This window comes from Pangasianodon hypophthalmus, chromosome 29, assembly GCF_027358585.1.
Source record: "Pangasianodon hypophthalmus isolate fPanHyp1 chromosome 29, fPanHyp1.pri, whole genome shotgun sequence".
Lineage (NCBI taxonomy): Eukaryota > Metazoa > Chordata > Actinopteri > Siluriformes > Pangasiidae > Pangasianodon > Pangasianodon hypophthalmus.
Genome location: NC_069738.1, coordinates 826910 through 842367, shown reverse-complemented (window position 1 = coordinate 842367; position 15458 = coordinate 826910). Strand labels below are relative to the sequence as shown.

The 15458-nt window shown below is 40.2% G+C and overlaps 1 protein-coding gene across 1 annotated transcript; it reads left to right on the top strand.

Annotated features, from left to right (window-relative positions):
• Nucleotides 1-272: 272 nt before the first annotated feature.
• On the top strand, nucleotides 273-7767 carry kcnj4 (potassium inwardly rectifying channel subfamily J member 4). The gene is made up of 2 exons (XM_026939079.3): nucleotides 273-437; nucleotides 2094-7767. Exons 1-2 carry the CDS (start codon nucleotides 415-417, stop codon nucleotides 3661-3663), a joined length of 1593 nt encoding a protein of 530 aa, XP_026794880.1. The 5' UTR covers nucleotides 273-414; the 3' UTR covers nucleotides 3664-7767.
• Nucleotides 7768-15458: the final 7691 nt, after the last annotated feature.

Here is a 15458-nt window from a genome sequence, read left to right as displayed (position 1 = left end):
TTACCCTGCCATTTCTAATGGTGTCCTTTTCCCTCCTGCAAATTTCCACCATTGCTATATTTAACCCTCACATTGACCCAAATAATCACGATCTAGACCAGCCAAACAGACACACACACACACACACACACACACACACACACACACACACACTGTTTAAAAAGTTTACAGGAGAAAACACAGAGAACTGCTTTCTGCTGCCTGTGTGACAGTTCAAACTTTATTTCTAAAATCAGGAACTCATTGTGTCTCTTCCTTTGTCCCTGCAGGTTTGCTGTGTGTGTGTGTGCGCGCGCGCGCGCGTGTGTGTGTGTGTGTGTGTGTGTCAGCGCGTACTGCTGGGTTCTCAGGATGCCGATCCTAGATCTCTGAATCTTTCCTGATGCCTCTCTTCACTTCCTGATCTCCAACACCATGAGTAGCAACAGAACCACCAGGTACACACAGTGTGTGTGTGAGTGTGTGTGTGTGTGTGAGTGTGTGTGTGTGTGTGTGTGTGTGTGTGTGTAGTAAGCATGCATTTACTTTTATGTAAATTATGTTACATTATACTGCTGAGTTCTGCACTCTGATTGGTGGTCAGGTGTTGATTAGTTTTCTATACCAGCAGCTCTGACAGTAGTGCAGGTTTATATTAATGCGCTCGCTCTCATACGTTATTGTTACTATAGTAACGGCTCATTCACAGGGACGTGTACAGTGGACACTTTGCATAAACAGATTTTAAAATTGCGTGTAAAGTGTAATTGATATGGTGAAGTTTTCTGTAAGGAGAAATGTGTTTATGTAACACATGGAAGGAGTCTCCAGTGTCAGCGCTTTGTAACAGTCAGAGGTAAAGCTGGAACTGTAAGTTTTGCGACGTCTTCAGGACAGAGGAGTTTACGCTTTTTTTTGCGGTTTCTCAGTAACATGCGGAACAAGCTGCGTTTTTTTTTAATCTTATTAACTTGAAGAGAGAGAATAAAGAGACTCTGGTGAGGGAACGAGTGTTTCACCAATATTAAATGTAACTATAAAAGGATAAAAAGTATTGTTTCATTCTATTATGAATAAAAATGTAATCATTGGTTTGCTGTGGTGTAAGAGGAATAAAACAGTTGGGGATGTGCTGTTCAGGGTGGTAACAGAAACTATGCTTGATCACACCACCCCGTCACTCAGTGTTTTACTGTAACACACACACACACACACACACACACACACACACACACACTGCTTATTACTTATATAAGCATTATTGTGGTGACTTTGGGGCAGATTATCAGGTTTTCCACGTTACTTTACCAAAACATTTAAACACTCCATTGTAAACACACTAAAAGTATAATGTTATGATTTCCAGTGAGTTTGTTCTTTATCAGTGTACACAATACACAAATATAACATTACAAATTACTGGATAACAATGACTAAGGACATTCAGTGTGTGTGTGTGTGTGTGTGTGTGTGTGTGTGTTAGAAAGGGAAAATCTCAGATTATAATCTCTAAATCTGCACTGACTGCAATCCTCCTCATACGGCTAAACACAACTCACCTTCGCAGGTAATCCTCTCTGGAGGAGAGGGCCAGTTAAGGCACACACACACACACACACACACACACACCCATAATAATGACCCAAAAAGGTTGTTATTGGGAGTTGGGAGTGGGGGGATGATTTTTGCCCGTATTTCCTGAGGTACTTTAATCCAAATAAAAAAGCGCTAGCCGTGTGGGGTGTTAGAGTTAGCACTGATATTAGCTTTAGCAGTGGCTAATATGAGTCATGGTTTAGCTGCTAGCATCTGTGGAGTTAGCGCACTGTGCTTAGTCACTATGTGCCCTTTCGGAGGGACACTGGAAAGAACAAGCGGGATGCGATGAGATTATTGACAGTGTCTTAACACTCGTCCTCTTCCTGTCTCATCCCTCGCTCCACCATTACAATGCCTCTCAGTCGCATCCTGGGTTTTTCTGTCCTTCATTTTCTACTTTTCCTTTTTTAACAGGAGTGTGACTTGAGACTCTATAGTCAGCTGACTATTTATTTGACAGTATTTGCGTTTACTCTTTGTTTTTACCCAGAATTCCTTGCTCTGTCATTCCGCAGGTACAGCATTGTTTCTCCTGATGAGGAAAGGCTGAAGATCTCGACTCTCGGGCTTCACAACGGCCACAGCTCACCTGGGAGCGCCATGAGCAGCGCTGTAGCTAGCGTAGGTGGCTACAACATGGAGAACAACTACAATGGGAAAATCTCCACGAGGGGGCGTGGCCAAGTGCGGAGCCGTTTCGTTAAAAAAAATGGCCAATGTAACGTTGTTTTCTCCAACATGGAGGACAAATCACAGCGCTACCTGGCTGATATATTCACAACCTGCGTGGACATCCGCTGGCGCTACCTACTGCTCATCTTCTGCACGACGTTCATGGTGTCGTGGCTGATCTTTGGATTGATTTTCTACAGCGTGGCCCTCACACATGGAGATTTCGACCCTGATCGCCACCTGAGGGGGAAAATGGGGGCAGGAGCACCAGGCGAGGGGCAACAGAAGGAGTGGAAGCCATGTTTGCTCCACGTGGAAGGTTTTCTTGGCGCCTTCCTGTTTTCAATCGAGACTCAAACAACAATTGGATATGGCTGGCGCTGTGTCACCGAGGAGTGTCCAGTTGCCGTGGCAACAGTAGTAGTTCAGTCCATTTTGGGATGCATCATTGACTCATTCATGATCGGTACCATCATGGCCAAGATGGCGCGACCCAAGAAGCGAAACCAGACGCTTCTGTTTTCCCAAAACGCCGTTATAGCACTGCGGGACGGGAAGCTGTGCCTCATGTGGCGTGTCGGAAATCTCCGGAAAAGTCACATCGTTGAAGCTCACGTCCGAGCCCAGCTGATTAAACCCCGAGTGACAGAGGAGGGCGAGTTCATCCCGCTGGAGCAGACGGACCTGAATGTGGGTTATGATGAAGGAACTGATCGCCTTTTCCTCGTCTCACCTCTTGTTATCGTCCACGAGATTGACGAGGACTCGCCGCTTTGGGCCATGAGCCGCTCCGATCTGGAAAACGATGTCTTTGAGATTGTTGTGATTCTTGAGGGAATGGTAGAAGCCACTGCTATGACCACGCAAGCACGAAGCTCGTACCTTTCCCATGAGATCCTTTGGGGTCATCGCTTTGAGCCGGTTGTGTATGAAGATCACGATCGCTACCAGGTGGACTACGCTCGCTTCCACAAGACCTACGCAGTTCCCTCAACTCCTTTGTGCAGTGCTAAGGAGCTCAGTGAGGTAGCGAGTCATCAATCGTCCAAAGCGTCATCACAATCCGAGACGCCGATTAGTCGCAGGACCCATTTTCTGCGACCACCTTGCTCGCCCAGTGCGTTCTGTTACGAGAATGAAGTGGCTCTGTACTCTGGGGAAGAGGAGGATGAGGAAGGGATAAGTAAGAACAGAGTGGAGGAAGGTCTAACCACACTAGAAACGGATCTGACAGTCCTAACCACGACTGGCATTCCAGCAGAATTCCAGAAAATGTTCCAGGATACTCCAACAGTAACTTCTGGAAGCAACGTCCTCTGTGTGCTGGACATGGACAATCAGATGGAGTTTGATATTCTTCAGACATCCATTCCTCTGGATCCTCTGACGTACAAGAGCGAATCAGAGATATGACACTACGGGATTGGAGGTGATCGGAGGCGTTTCCCGACAGAGTTCCACACCCTCCCCTCGTTTTGGAATGACTAACTCAAATGAAGTCGATGAAGGGAAAAGGGATTATTGCGTTGGCATTTTTGCACATTTTTCAGAGGTTTGGATTTGACAGTAAACTGTATATAGAAACAATTTGCCTGCTTGAATTTGTATATTTGCCCGAACTGAAGCTCTTGAGATTCTTTCTGAAGATGTAAAAATCGTGACAATCTTGTGATCCAGTTGGTTCTCGCTTCAAAATCTTTATTGTTACTGAAAGGATCATGTGATCCATGAGGACTGATCACAATCAAAGAAGATGAGATTATAAACTCTGAAATATAGCTGCAAAATCATTTTAGTCATTTATCTGAACAGGGATAATGGAAATAAACAAATAAACATAAACATCACCAAAGGTGGAAATAAACACAGGACAAGACGAAAAATCAGAAACAACATCTAACAAAACTGTATATCAGTAAAACAGAGTTTATTACGATAAGATAAGATAAGACAGTGTATAGGTTAGAGTTATCCATGCCTGGGGCGTCATAACCATTCACACGTGCCACATTCATTTATATTTGAGCTCGGACATAGCATTTAAATAAAATATATTTACATTAATTTGTTTATAAGACCATTCCATTATTTTCTCTCACCAGATGTGAACACCATCTGTTGCTGTCATTCAGTTTATTATTAACTCCAGTAAAATAGCAAAACATAAACTAACACTATAGAAACCAGTCTAAAACTGAGCTAGCATAGAAACCAGCCTAAAAATGAGTTAGCGTAGAAACCAGGCTAAAACTGAGCTAGCATAGAAACCAGGCTAAAACTGAGCTAGCATAGAAACCAGCCTAAAACTGAGCTAGCGTAGAAACCAGCCTAAAACTGAGCTAGCATAGAGAACAGGCTAAAAATAAGCTAGCATAGAAACCAGGCTAAAATGGAGCTAGCATAGAGAACAGGCTAAAAATAAGCTAGCATAGAAACCAGGCTAAAACTGAGCTAGCATAGAAACCAGCCTAAAACTGAGCTAGCGTAGAAACCAGCCTAAAACTGAGCTAGCATAGAGAACAGGCTAAAACTGAGCTAGCATAGCAACCAGGCTAAAACTGAGGTAGCGACCAGGACAGGCTAAAACTGAGCTAGCATAGAGAACAGGCTAAAACTGAGCTAGCATAGCAACCAGGCTAAAACTGAGGTAGCGACCAGGACAGGCTAAAACGGAGCTAGCATAGAGAACAGCCTAATCCAAAACTAGCATTATACTAAACAGGCTAACACTGTACTAAACCTTGTACTAAACATGCAAACTAGCTTTATAGTATAAATAAACTATTACAAACTAATAAACTAACATTATACTAAACAGGCTAACCACAAAGTAGCATAATAGTAAAGAAGCTAAAATAAAACTAGACGTACACTACAGGTTAGCATTAAACTAACAGGCTAAAACAATATAACTAACGTTACAGATGTTATAACATCTATATATCTAATGATATGGAAATTATTCCCGGTCATTTCTGCTTAATATCCTGTCCATGTAAATGAAACTACAAACGATATGAACGTGTGTGTGTGTCGACCCGATTAAACAGCGGGAAAAAAACCAAACTAAAAATAAAGGTGTGTGTATGACGCTCCTGGGCCGAGCTCGTAGATATTTTAGATATCAGAGGGTTTATTTCAGTAATTATATTATGGGATGTAGCCATAACAGCAATATTTAGAGCAATAGTCTGAGAATGAACTCTATACTCTATCTGCACTTTGATTCGTCCCACTTCAGGTGAAATATTTTTATTTTTCTTCAGGAGTGAGAAGATTAAACGCATGCACTGAGCTTTTATAAAGAATTCTCTGTTTAGTTTTCAGCTGTAATGACTTTTAAAAAAAAAGCCAAGGAACTGAGGCGAAGGTTTTGTATGTTAGTGATGTGTTTTTGTACTAATGCAGATGAAACGGCATAACGGTGTGTGTGTGTGTGTGTGTGTGTAGGCATGTGTCAATATTACATTTTAAAATCACGCTTATTGCCCAACATGTAAAACAGTTTATGATTTTATCACCATAATGCATTTATTTATTTATTTATTTTGGAGAAAATGGTCAGAAGGGCCAGAAAATTTTTCCAAGAACCTTTTAGGGAACTAGTGTTTCTTTCGAGTATTTCTTCATTGCTTTTCCTTTGTTGTGTTAATTTGATTTTATCTTTTTAAACCGTGCAACTTTACACAACGTTTTTTTTTTTTACTGTCGCAGTAAAAAAAAATACCTAGAAAAGATGTAAAATTCTGCAACACAGATGTCAAAACAAAAGCACAATGCAGCATTTTGTCGTGGAAAACACTCTTCTCAAAGACACGGGGTTCTGGATGCTTTAGAGACGTTACTGAATCAACCAACAAAGCCGAGATTTCTGCAGAGCATCTGATTTACACAGTCGTGCTCATGCTTTTAAACACGTCTAAAACAAAGACCTCATTAGGTGGAGTTTTCTCATTTTTTCTTTTAAATCACACCCCTTTCGTTCGCCACAATTATTTCATCGTCCAACTACATCGTTCATTGTAACTGTGACATGAGCTGAGTCAGTATATTTATTTTTTTTAAAAGAGTTAATATAAGAAAAGATGTGATGTAGTGTATAAATAAAACTCTCTAATTTCGGTACTTTTCACAAACTAGGTCACATCAGGTTACCTGAATTCCTCTAAATACATACACATTGATTTAACATGAGGTGATTTAACACAAGATCACATTACAACACTGATTGATATAATACTGACTGACAACAGATGGTACTGATAAATAATCATTCATTATAAACGTTAATTTAATTTAAGAAAAATTCCTCCATAATTTCAGTTTGGTTGATATAAAACAATGCATCTGTTTTTAAAACTATAAGAAAGGATTTCAGGTAGAAGACCCTTAAAGAACCCCTCTGTGAAGCTCATGTTGACTGATGAGACATACTCAGTACGACACGTTCCACTTCCACCCATTAGTTCCTGATCCACGAATAAGTCCCCGCTATGGTTCAGGAACTAAAACACACCTCAGTTTTGTGAGTTCCTGAAAAATGGTCCTGGTTCCTGCAATGGAAATGTGAGCTTCAGATCTTAATCTGAAATGTTCCACAATGTTTTATTAAGATAAATTGTAAAACTGGTCATTGGCACATGCCTTGTGTGTGTGTGTGTGTGTGTGTGTGTGTGTGTGTTAAAGGACATGCATGTGTCTGTTTTCTTTCAAATGCAGTAAAAATGCAGCTAATATAAATACTCTCGCTAGTCAGTGTAACATCATCCGATCTTCAGTAGTACATGAATGTGTGTAAGATTGTGTTCATGTGTGAGGCAGCCAGAGACAATGACAAAGATCGCACACACACACACACACACACCCACACACACACACCCACACACACACACACAGAGTGAGCGAACACTGATCCTTTACTGGTATCTTTCTTGCTTGATCTCTTTTTGTTGTGTTGTGTTTTCTTGTCTTCCTGCTCGAGTCTCTCTGTTAGCATGACAACAATCCTGAAATGTAACTTGAAGCCTCAAAGCTCCTACAGATGCACTTTATTTCCTCCTGTACAATATGAAAAATAAATATTTATATTATAAACTATTGTGAATCAATCCCTGTTGCTGTGCACTGACACTACAGGAGGCTGATCACTGGGTGGTCTTGCAGATGAGGTTTGTATATAAATAGAAATGCAGACTGACGTGTGACACCCTGTAGCAGTGTAACACTCCCCCCTGCTGGTGGCGGTGTGCAAGTGCAGCCAGGTTACATCACACACTGAGGAGGGCTGTGTGCTTCAGCAGATACTGTCCTGCTCAATGTACTGAAGAGGAGCAACAGGATGACATCATCAGAGAGCGCCAGTCCATCACTCACACACACACACACACACACACACACACACACACACACACAGTAAAATGAACTGCTGTTTTCTCTTTCAGCCACTAGATGACACTGCAGACTAACTAATGACTGACTAATGTTCCAGACTGACCACACACACACACACACACACACACACACACACACACACACACACACACACACACACACACACTGAAACATTGTATGAATAAATGAATGACTAGCAATCCTTTCATTTCTTTTTAATTTCTGGTCTCTTTCTGTTTTGGATTTTATCTAAAAACACATCAGTTACAATTATTATAGTGTTTAGCTAAAATTTCCTGAATACACGCAAACATATAGTTTTATTTAAACACATCAGGTAAAAATAATACAATATAAACCTGCTGAATATTAAACAAACATGACACACTGATTAGACAAATGTGTTAGATTTATGTTTTACATTTGCATTATTCAGATAATCAAGTTAATCTGGAGTTTCTGTACTTTATTAATGAAATGATTAATAACCATAAAATGACATTTGGAATGGTGCTAGAGAGGTATCATCTCTATTTATTATTATTATTATTATTATTATTATTATTATTATTATTATTATTATTAATAATAATAATAATAAACTGTGTAACTCTCTGCTCAGAACTTTATCTGGAAAAGATTCTGTCTCAGATATGTTTCATTTCATAACATGACAAACGCAGAAACATTAATAATAATGAAAAAAAAACAGATTTTATTTTAGAATTGAAGCTGTAAAGTGTTCTACATTGTGGTACACAGTATTTATTGTTATTATTATTATTATTATTATGATTATATAAAGAGGTAATCGTAAGCTGTGCAGTGGAATCTCAGCATGTCCCCTCCTTTTTAAAAACAGTTCCTGTGATATAATGATATAATTAAATCATGGCTCTTAATCAGGTTAGAAATTCCCACCATAATGAGCTGCTTCCCCTCCATTCCTCTTCTCCTCTTTTCCCCTCCATTCCTCTTCTCCTCTTTTCCCATCCATTCCTCTGCTGTATTTTCCCAGTTTTCCCTGCATCTCTTTTTCCTTTCCCCCCACTCACTTCTTGTCCTGTCCTTTTCCCACCATTCCTCCGATAATTCCTTCTTCTCCTCCGGCTATGAATAAATGTCACATTCCTGAAATGTGCTGTTGTCCTTTATAATGTTCATGTTAACCACTTGTCGCCTTTATCCCTTGATAGTGTGCACTCTTTTAGGTGGAGCACTTCCTGAAAGCAGGATTAGACACCCATCTGGTAAAAGAATTACACCTTCAAGCTTCTGATGCTTTCTGGGCTGGAGGTATACTCCATCCTCTAACAAGCTGAAAGTGCATGTGTTCAGATTAGCGAGCAATAAAACGACAGGTGAGTATTCATTTTCTAAGCATGTGTATGACACGGAGCTGCGATTTCACAACATATGATCTGAGATTTTCTCAATTCAATGCAAATTAGAAATGACATGACAAATCCAAACAAATATCTCAAATGATTCCTCAAATCAATCCTGCTGCTTGTACAATGCGTAAGGTAAATTAAACGACCAATTCTCACACTGATTAGTGTGTTATTTGTGTTTAACTGGTTAGCTTCAGAAGGTATAGAGTACATAGCTAGTATCATTTCTCATTGGAATAAATGCTGGAAAGGCAATGCTCACGACAGACAACTGTAGACACGAGCCACACTGCAGGAGCGACTCGATGGCAATGAGCCAACAGCCCTGTTTTACTTAGAAAGGGACTGAAGGATCAGTCATCACTTAAAGGTGTGATTAGGTTGATGGAGGAGTGTCCACTCTTTAGAACATCTCCTGGAGGTGGCACAGGTATGTGTGATTCTGCCAAATGAACCACATGGGAGAAAGTTTATTAGCACCTTGTTAGCAGGAGATTCCGTGATCCCTGCCCTCACCTGAGACAGCCTGTAGATCCTACAGTAGTGGTTGGTCCTGTTACTCTGGAACAGCAGCTCTTAGGGTAATGTTTAGTCTTTTCACAGATCTTTATCGAGAGCAAACTACACAAAATTCACTTTCTCAGCTACATTTTTGTTGTGTCCAGTTATCATAACCTTCTCTGTGGACTTGCTGGTGTCATCCAGAGGAAAGTGTAGCATTACACTGACACATGTTTGGTTTGAGGAACTGCTGGAAGAATGTTCACTGACGTCCAGCTGTCTGAGAGTCTCCACTCCAGGTTTTGTCTTGGTCTGCTCCTGTAGTTTTCTCTTCTCCTGAAGATAACTTCCTCATGGCTGAAGCTCGGCTGCTGGATGTTCATGTCTGACAGGATCAGTGAGCTCCATCTACCCCGGTGCTGTGTTCACATCATATTATACACCTCAGAGAACCTCACTGCATCAGAATTCTAAATAAAATATCAGTAATACAGTGTGTACAACGAGACTACATGGTGTTTTTGTAAACTGCATTGCCAACTGAGAACCACTTCCTACTTCCACTCTACAGAACTGAGCTTTTTGGCAATCTGAACTAGATATAACTTAATTTCCTGAAATATGTGTGTGTGTGTGTGTGTGTGTGTGTGTGTAGTCGTTATATTTTGAGCAGATTAACAGGAAGTGCGTTTCAGGTTAAATTTAATTTAGATCACTTAACAGAGGTTTATATGTGCTTTTATATCAACACACTACAGTTTATTTTCATGGTGTTCATATTGTTGACTATCTGAAATCACTGGTTTACATTTTTTAAACTTTAAAAAAATTCTTAATTTTTTTATTTAAGATTTTGTCTCCCACTCTCTCTCTCTCTCTCTCTCTCTCTCTCTCTGTGAGGAACAGTAAGACCCTTTGTCTGGCTGTGCTGATGTAATAACAGACATTCCATCAATCTGGAGACATTGCAAAGCGAGCTGACCTATGTCTACGCACCCACACATTAACGGTTTACAACTCGAGTCACTCCGGCGTTCATGCACAAAAACATCACATTATGAAAGTTGAATATAAAACAGTTATAATGTACAAAACCAAACCCTGCAAACATAGCTACAAGCAGCAGTTAGGGGCCAAGCACTTTCTATCCCCACCCCAGAAGCCAGTGGGACCGTCAGCACTTGCTCTGACGGAGATATACTAAATTTAAAGGCAAAAGGTCGAGCTGTTGCTGAGTATCGCCTCACTTCCTGTTTCGGTAGCCCCCCCAAGGTGCAAGTGATGTCAAATCTTGTTTCCTAACTTCTGCTCATGTTGATAAATATATATGACAAGTTTAATAAACATATATGAAAGCATTGCTGAGATATTTCCTCACTTCCTGTTTGGTGACTTAGCTGTCAAATTCATTTGCAGATTATGAATGAAAGATCAGAGATATCAAAAACTGGGCCGCCAGTTTTCATAACGAACATGAATTATTTAAACTGTTAATGGTAAAGGGGCGGAGCATGGGCACGCCGTCTTATCCCTGCTAACTGAGGCAGTGATTGGCCAATCCGCAAAATTGCAATCTGTCCCCCTAATAAGTAGGAATAACTCACTCCAGACCTTTTTTTTGTTTTATACGAAAATAATGCACAACAGGGGGTTTTGTGTAATGCAGCACAACACGCAAGCAGAGTTTTCTGTTTTAGAATTAATAAAACCCAACTCACCCGCATTACATCATCACACGGCGCCGAACAAACCCAACTCACCCGCATTACATCATCACACAGCGCCGACTGAACCCAACTCACCCGCATTACATCATCACACAGCGCCGACTGAACCCAACTCACCCGCATTACATCATCACACGGCGCCGACCGAACCCAACTCACCCGCATTACATCATCACACGGCGCCGACCGAACCCAACTCACCTGCATTACATCATCACACAGCGCCGACCGAACCCAACTCACCCGCATTACATCATCACACGGCGCCGAACAAACCCAACTCACCCGCATTACATCATCACACGGTGCCGAACAAACCCAACTCACCCGCATTACATCATCACACGGCGCCGAACAAACCCAACTCACCCGCATTACATCATCACACGGTGCCGAACAAACCCAACTCACCCGCATTACATCATCACACGGCGCCGAACAAACTCAACTCACCCGCATTACATCATCACACAGCGCCGAACAAACTCAACTCACCCGCATTACATCATCACACGGCGCCGAACAAACTCAACTCACCCGCATTACATCATCACACGGCGCCGAACAAACCCAACTCACTTGTGTTACGTCATCATGCGGCGCAGACCGAACCCAACTCACCCGCATTACGTCACGAGCGCACGCTACAGCGCATGGTTCCGATGTATGATGTTGCGTGTATTTCATATGTATAAGCCATAATGAATATTTAAAGACTGCCTTGTAGTGAAAGTGTGTACTTGGTAGTGTTTGGAAGTGATTTGGGAAACACTCTGTCCTCTGAAACTGAATTAAAAGTTTAATTGGAAATGTTACAAAACACAAACAAGCTGAAAAACACACACCTGCTACATTCTGAAGATACAGTTCCTGTGTGTGTGTGTGTGTGTGTGTGTGTGTGTGTGTGTGTGTGTAGGCGATGGCAGAGTGATCTGACACAGATGAACTCTCCATCTTCCCTCGCTCCCTCCCTCTTCCTTCTCTCTTTCATCCCTCCATCTCCCTCTCCTCTTTCATCTCTCCATCTCAGACCCCAACAACGACTCCTTTCATTTGGCACACCACACACACACACACACACACACACACACACACAGCTGTAATTCAATGTTCCGAGAAAAACTCATGATTGGAAAGTGACTTGCCTGTTTGTGTGTGTGTGTGTGTGTGTGTGTGTGTGCGTGTGCAACTATTTTCCTCTTTTTACACAGTCCCTAAACACGACAACAACATCTCTCTCTCACACACACACACACACACACACAGGAACTGTATATTCAGAATGTAGCAGGTGTGTGTTTTTCAGCTTGTGTGTGTTTTGTAACATTTCCAATTAAACTTTTAATTCAGTCTCTGTTGTGTAATTACAAAAATGACACGAATTACATCAAAAACATTCGTTTCTCTACTCAGACTTCGTTGATTGCTGTGTGTGAGTGAGTGTGTGAGTGTGTGTGTGAGTGAGTGTGTGAGTGTGTGTGTGTGTGTGTTCAGTAATGTCTAGTCTGTTTGTTAATTAATTTGAGGATAATGATGCTGTAATGTGATTCACACTCTGCAGGACAGTGTGAGCATGATAACAGTCGAGCACTCGGAAATCTTAACATTATGATAAATGTGGAGACGAACTGATGAAAAAATCTCCGGAATTCTGATCTGTAACGGATTCCAGCAAAACTCACACTGCAGAGCACGTTAATCAGTAACCTAACGTTAATCAGTAACCAAACGTTAATCAGTGACCTAACGTTAATCAGTAACCTAACGTTAATCAGTAACCTAACGTTAATCGGTAACCTAACGTTAATCAGTAACCAAACGTTAATCAGTGACCTAACGTTAATCAGTAACTTAACGTTAATCAGTAACCTAACGTTAATCAGTAACCTAACGTTAATCAGTAACCTAACGTTAATCAGTAACTTAACGTTAATCAGTAACCTAACGTTAATCAGTAACCAAACGTTAATCAGTAACCAAACGTTAATCAGTAACCAAACGTTAATCAGTAACTTAACGTTAATCAGTAACTTAACGTTAATCGGTAACCAAACGTTAATCAGTGACCTAACGTTAATCAGTGACCTAACGTTAATCAGTAACCTAACGTTAATCAGTAACCTAACGTTAATCAGTAACTTAACGTTAATCAGTAACCTAACGTTATTCGGTAACCTAACGTTAATCGGTAACCTAACGTTAATCAGTAACCTAACGTTAATCAGTGACCTAACGTTAATCAGTAACCTAACGTTAATCAGTAACCTAACGTTAATCAGTAACTTAACGTTAATCGGTAACCTAACGTTATTCGGTAACCTAACGTTAATCGGTAACCTAACGTTAATCGGTAACCTAACGTTAATCGGTAACCTAACGTTAATCAGTAACTTAACGTTAATCAGTAACCTAACGTTAATCAGTAACTTAACGTTAATCGGTAACCTAACGTTAATCGGTAACCTAACGTTAATCGGTAACTTAACGTTAATCGGTAACTTAACGTTAATCGGTAACTTAACGTTAATCGGTGACCTAACGTTAATCGGTATCCTAACGTTAATCAGTAACTTAACGTTAATCAGTAACCTAACGTTAATCAGTAACCTAACGTTAATCAGTGACCTAACGTTAATCGGTATCCTAACGTTAATCAGTAACTTAACGTTAATCAGTAACCTAACGTTAATCAGTGACCTAACGTTAATCAGTAACCTAACGTTAATCAGTGACCTAACGTTAATCGGTATCCTAACGTTAATCAGTGACCTAACGTTAATCGGTATCCTAACGTTAATCAGTAACCTAACGTTAATCGGTAACCTAACGTTAATCAGTGACCTAACGTTAATCAGTAACCTAACGTTAATCAGTGACCTAACGTTAATCAGTAACCTAACGTTAATCAGTGACCTAACGTTAATCAGTAACTTAACGTTAATCAGTAACCTAACGTTAATCAGTAACCTAACGTTAATCAGTGACCTAACGTTAATCGGTATCCTAACGTTAATCGGTAACCTAACGTTAATCAGTAACCTAACGTTAATCAGTAACCTAACGTTAATCAGTAACCTAACGTTAATCAGTGACCTAACGTTAATCGGTATCCTAACGTTAATCAGTAACTTAACGTTAATCAGTAACCTAACGTTAATCAGTGACCTAACGTTAATCGGTATCCTAACGTTAATCAGTAACTTAACGTTAATCAGTGACCTAACGTTAATCGGTATCCTAACGTTAATCAGTAACTTAACGTTAATCAGTAACCTAACGTTAATCAGTGACCTAACGTTAATCGGTATCCTAACGTTAATCAGTAACTTAACGTTAATCAGTAACCTAACGTTAATCAGTAACCTAACGTTAATCAGTGACCTAACGTTAATCGGTATCCTAACGTTAATCAGTAACTTAACGTTAATCAGTGACCTAACGTTAATCAGTATCCTAACGTTAATCAGTAACTTAACGTTAATCAGTAACCTAACGTTAATCAGTGACCTAACGTTAATCAGTATCCTAACGTTAATCAGTAACTTAACGTTAATCAGTGACCTAACGTTAATCAGTGACCTAACGTTAATCGGTATCCTAACGTTAATCAGTAACTTAACGTTAATCAGTAACCTAACGTTAATCAGTAACTTAACGTTAATCAGTAACCTAACGTTAATCAGTAACCTAACGTTAATCGGTAACCTAACGTTAATCGGTAACTTAACGTTAATCGGTAACCTAACGTTAATCGGTAACCTAACGTTAATCAGTAACCTAACGTTAATCAGTGACCTAACGTTAATCAGTAACCTAACGTTAATCAGTAACTTAACGTTATTCGGTAACCTAACGTTAATCGGTAACCTAACGTTAATCAGTAACTTAACGTTAATCAGTAACCTAACGTTAATCAGTAACTTAACGTTAATCAGTAACCTAACGTTAATCGGTAACCTAACGTTAATCGGTGACCTAACGTTAATCGGTGACCTAACGTTAATCAGTAACCTAACGTTAATCAGTAACTTAACGTTAATCAGTAACCTAACGTTAATCGGTAACCTAACGTTAATCGGTAACTTAACGTTAATCAGTAACCTAATGTTAATCGGTGACCTAACGTTAATCAGTAACCTAACGTTAATCAGTGACCTAACGTTAATCAGTGACCTAACGTTAATCGGTATCCTAA

Excerpts from the sequence above, each read along its gene's own strand:
- kcnj4 (XM_026939079.3), top strand. The coding sequence starts at position 415 with ATGAGTAGCAACAGAACCACCAG. Across the intron at positions 438-2,093 it reads AGTAGCAACAGAACCACCAG|GTACAGCATTGTTTCTCCTG; the intron begins GTACACACAGTG and ends GTCATTCCGCAG.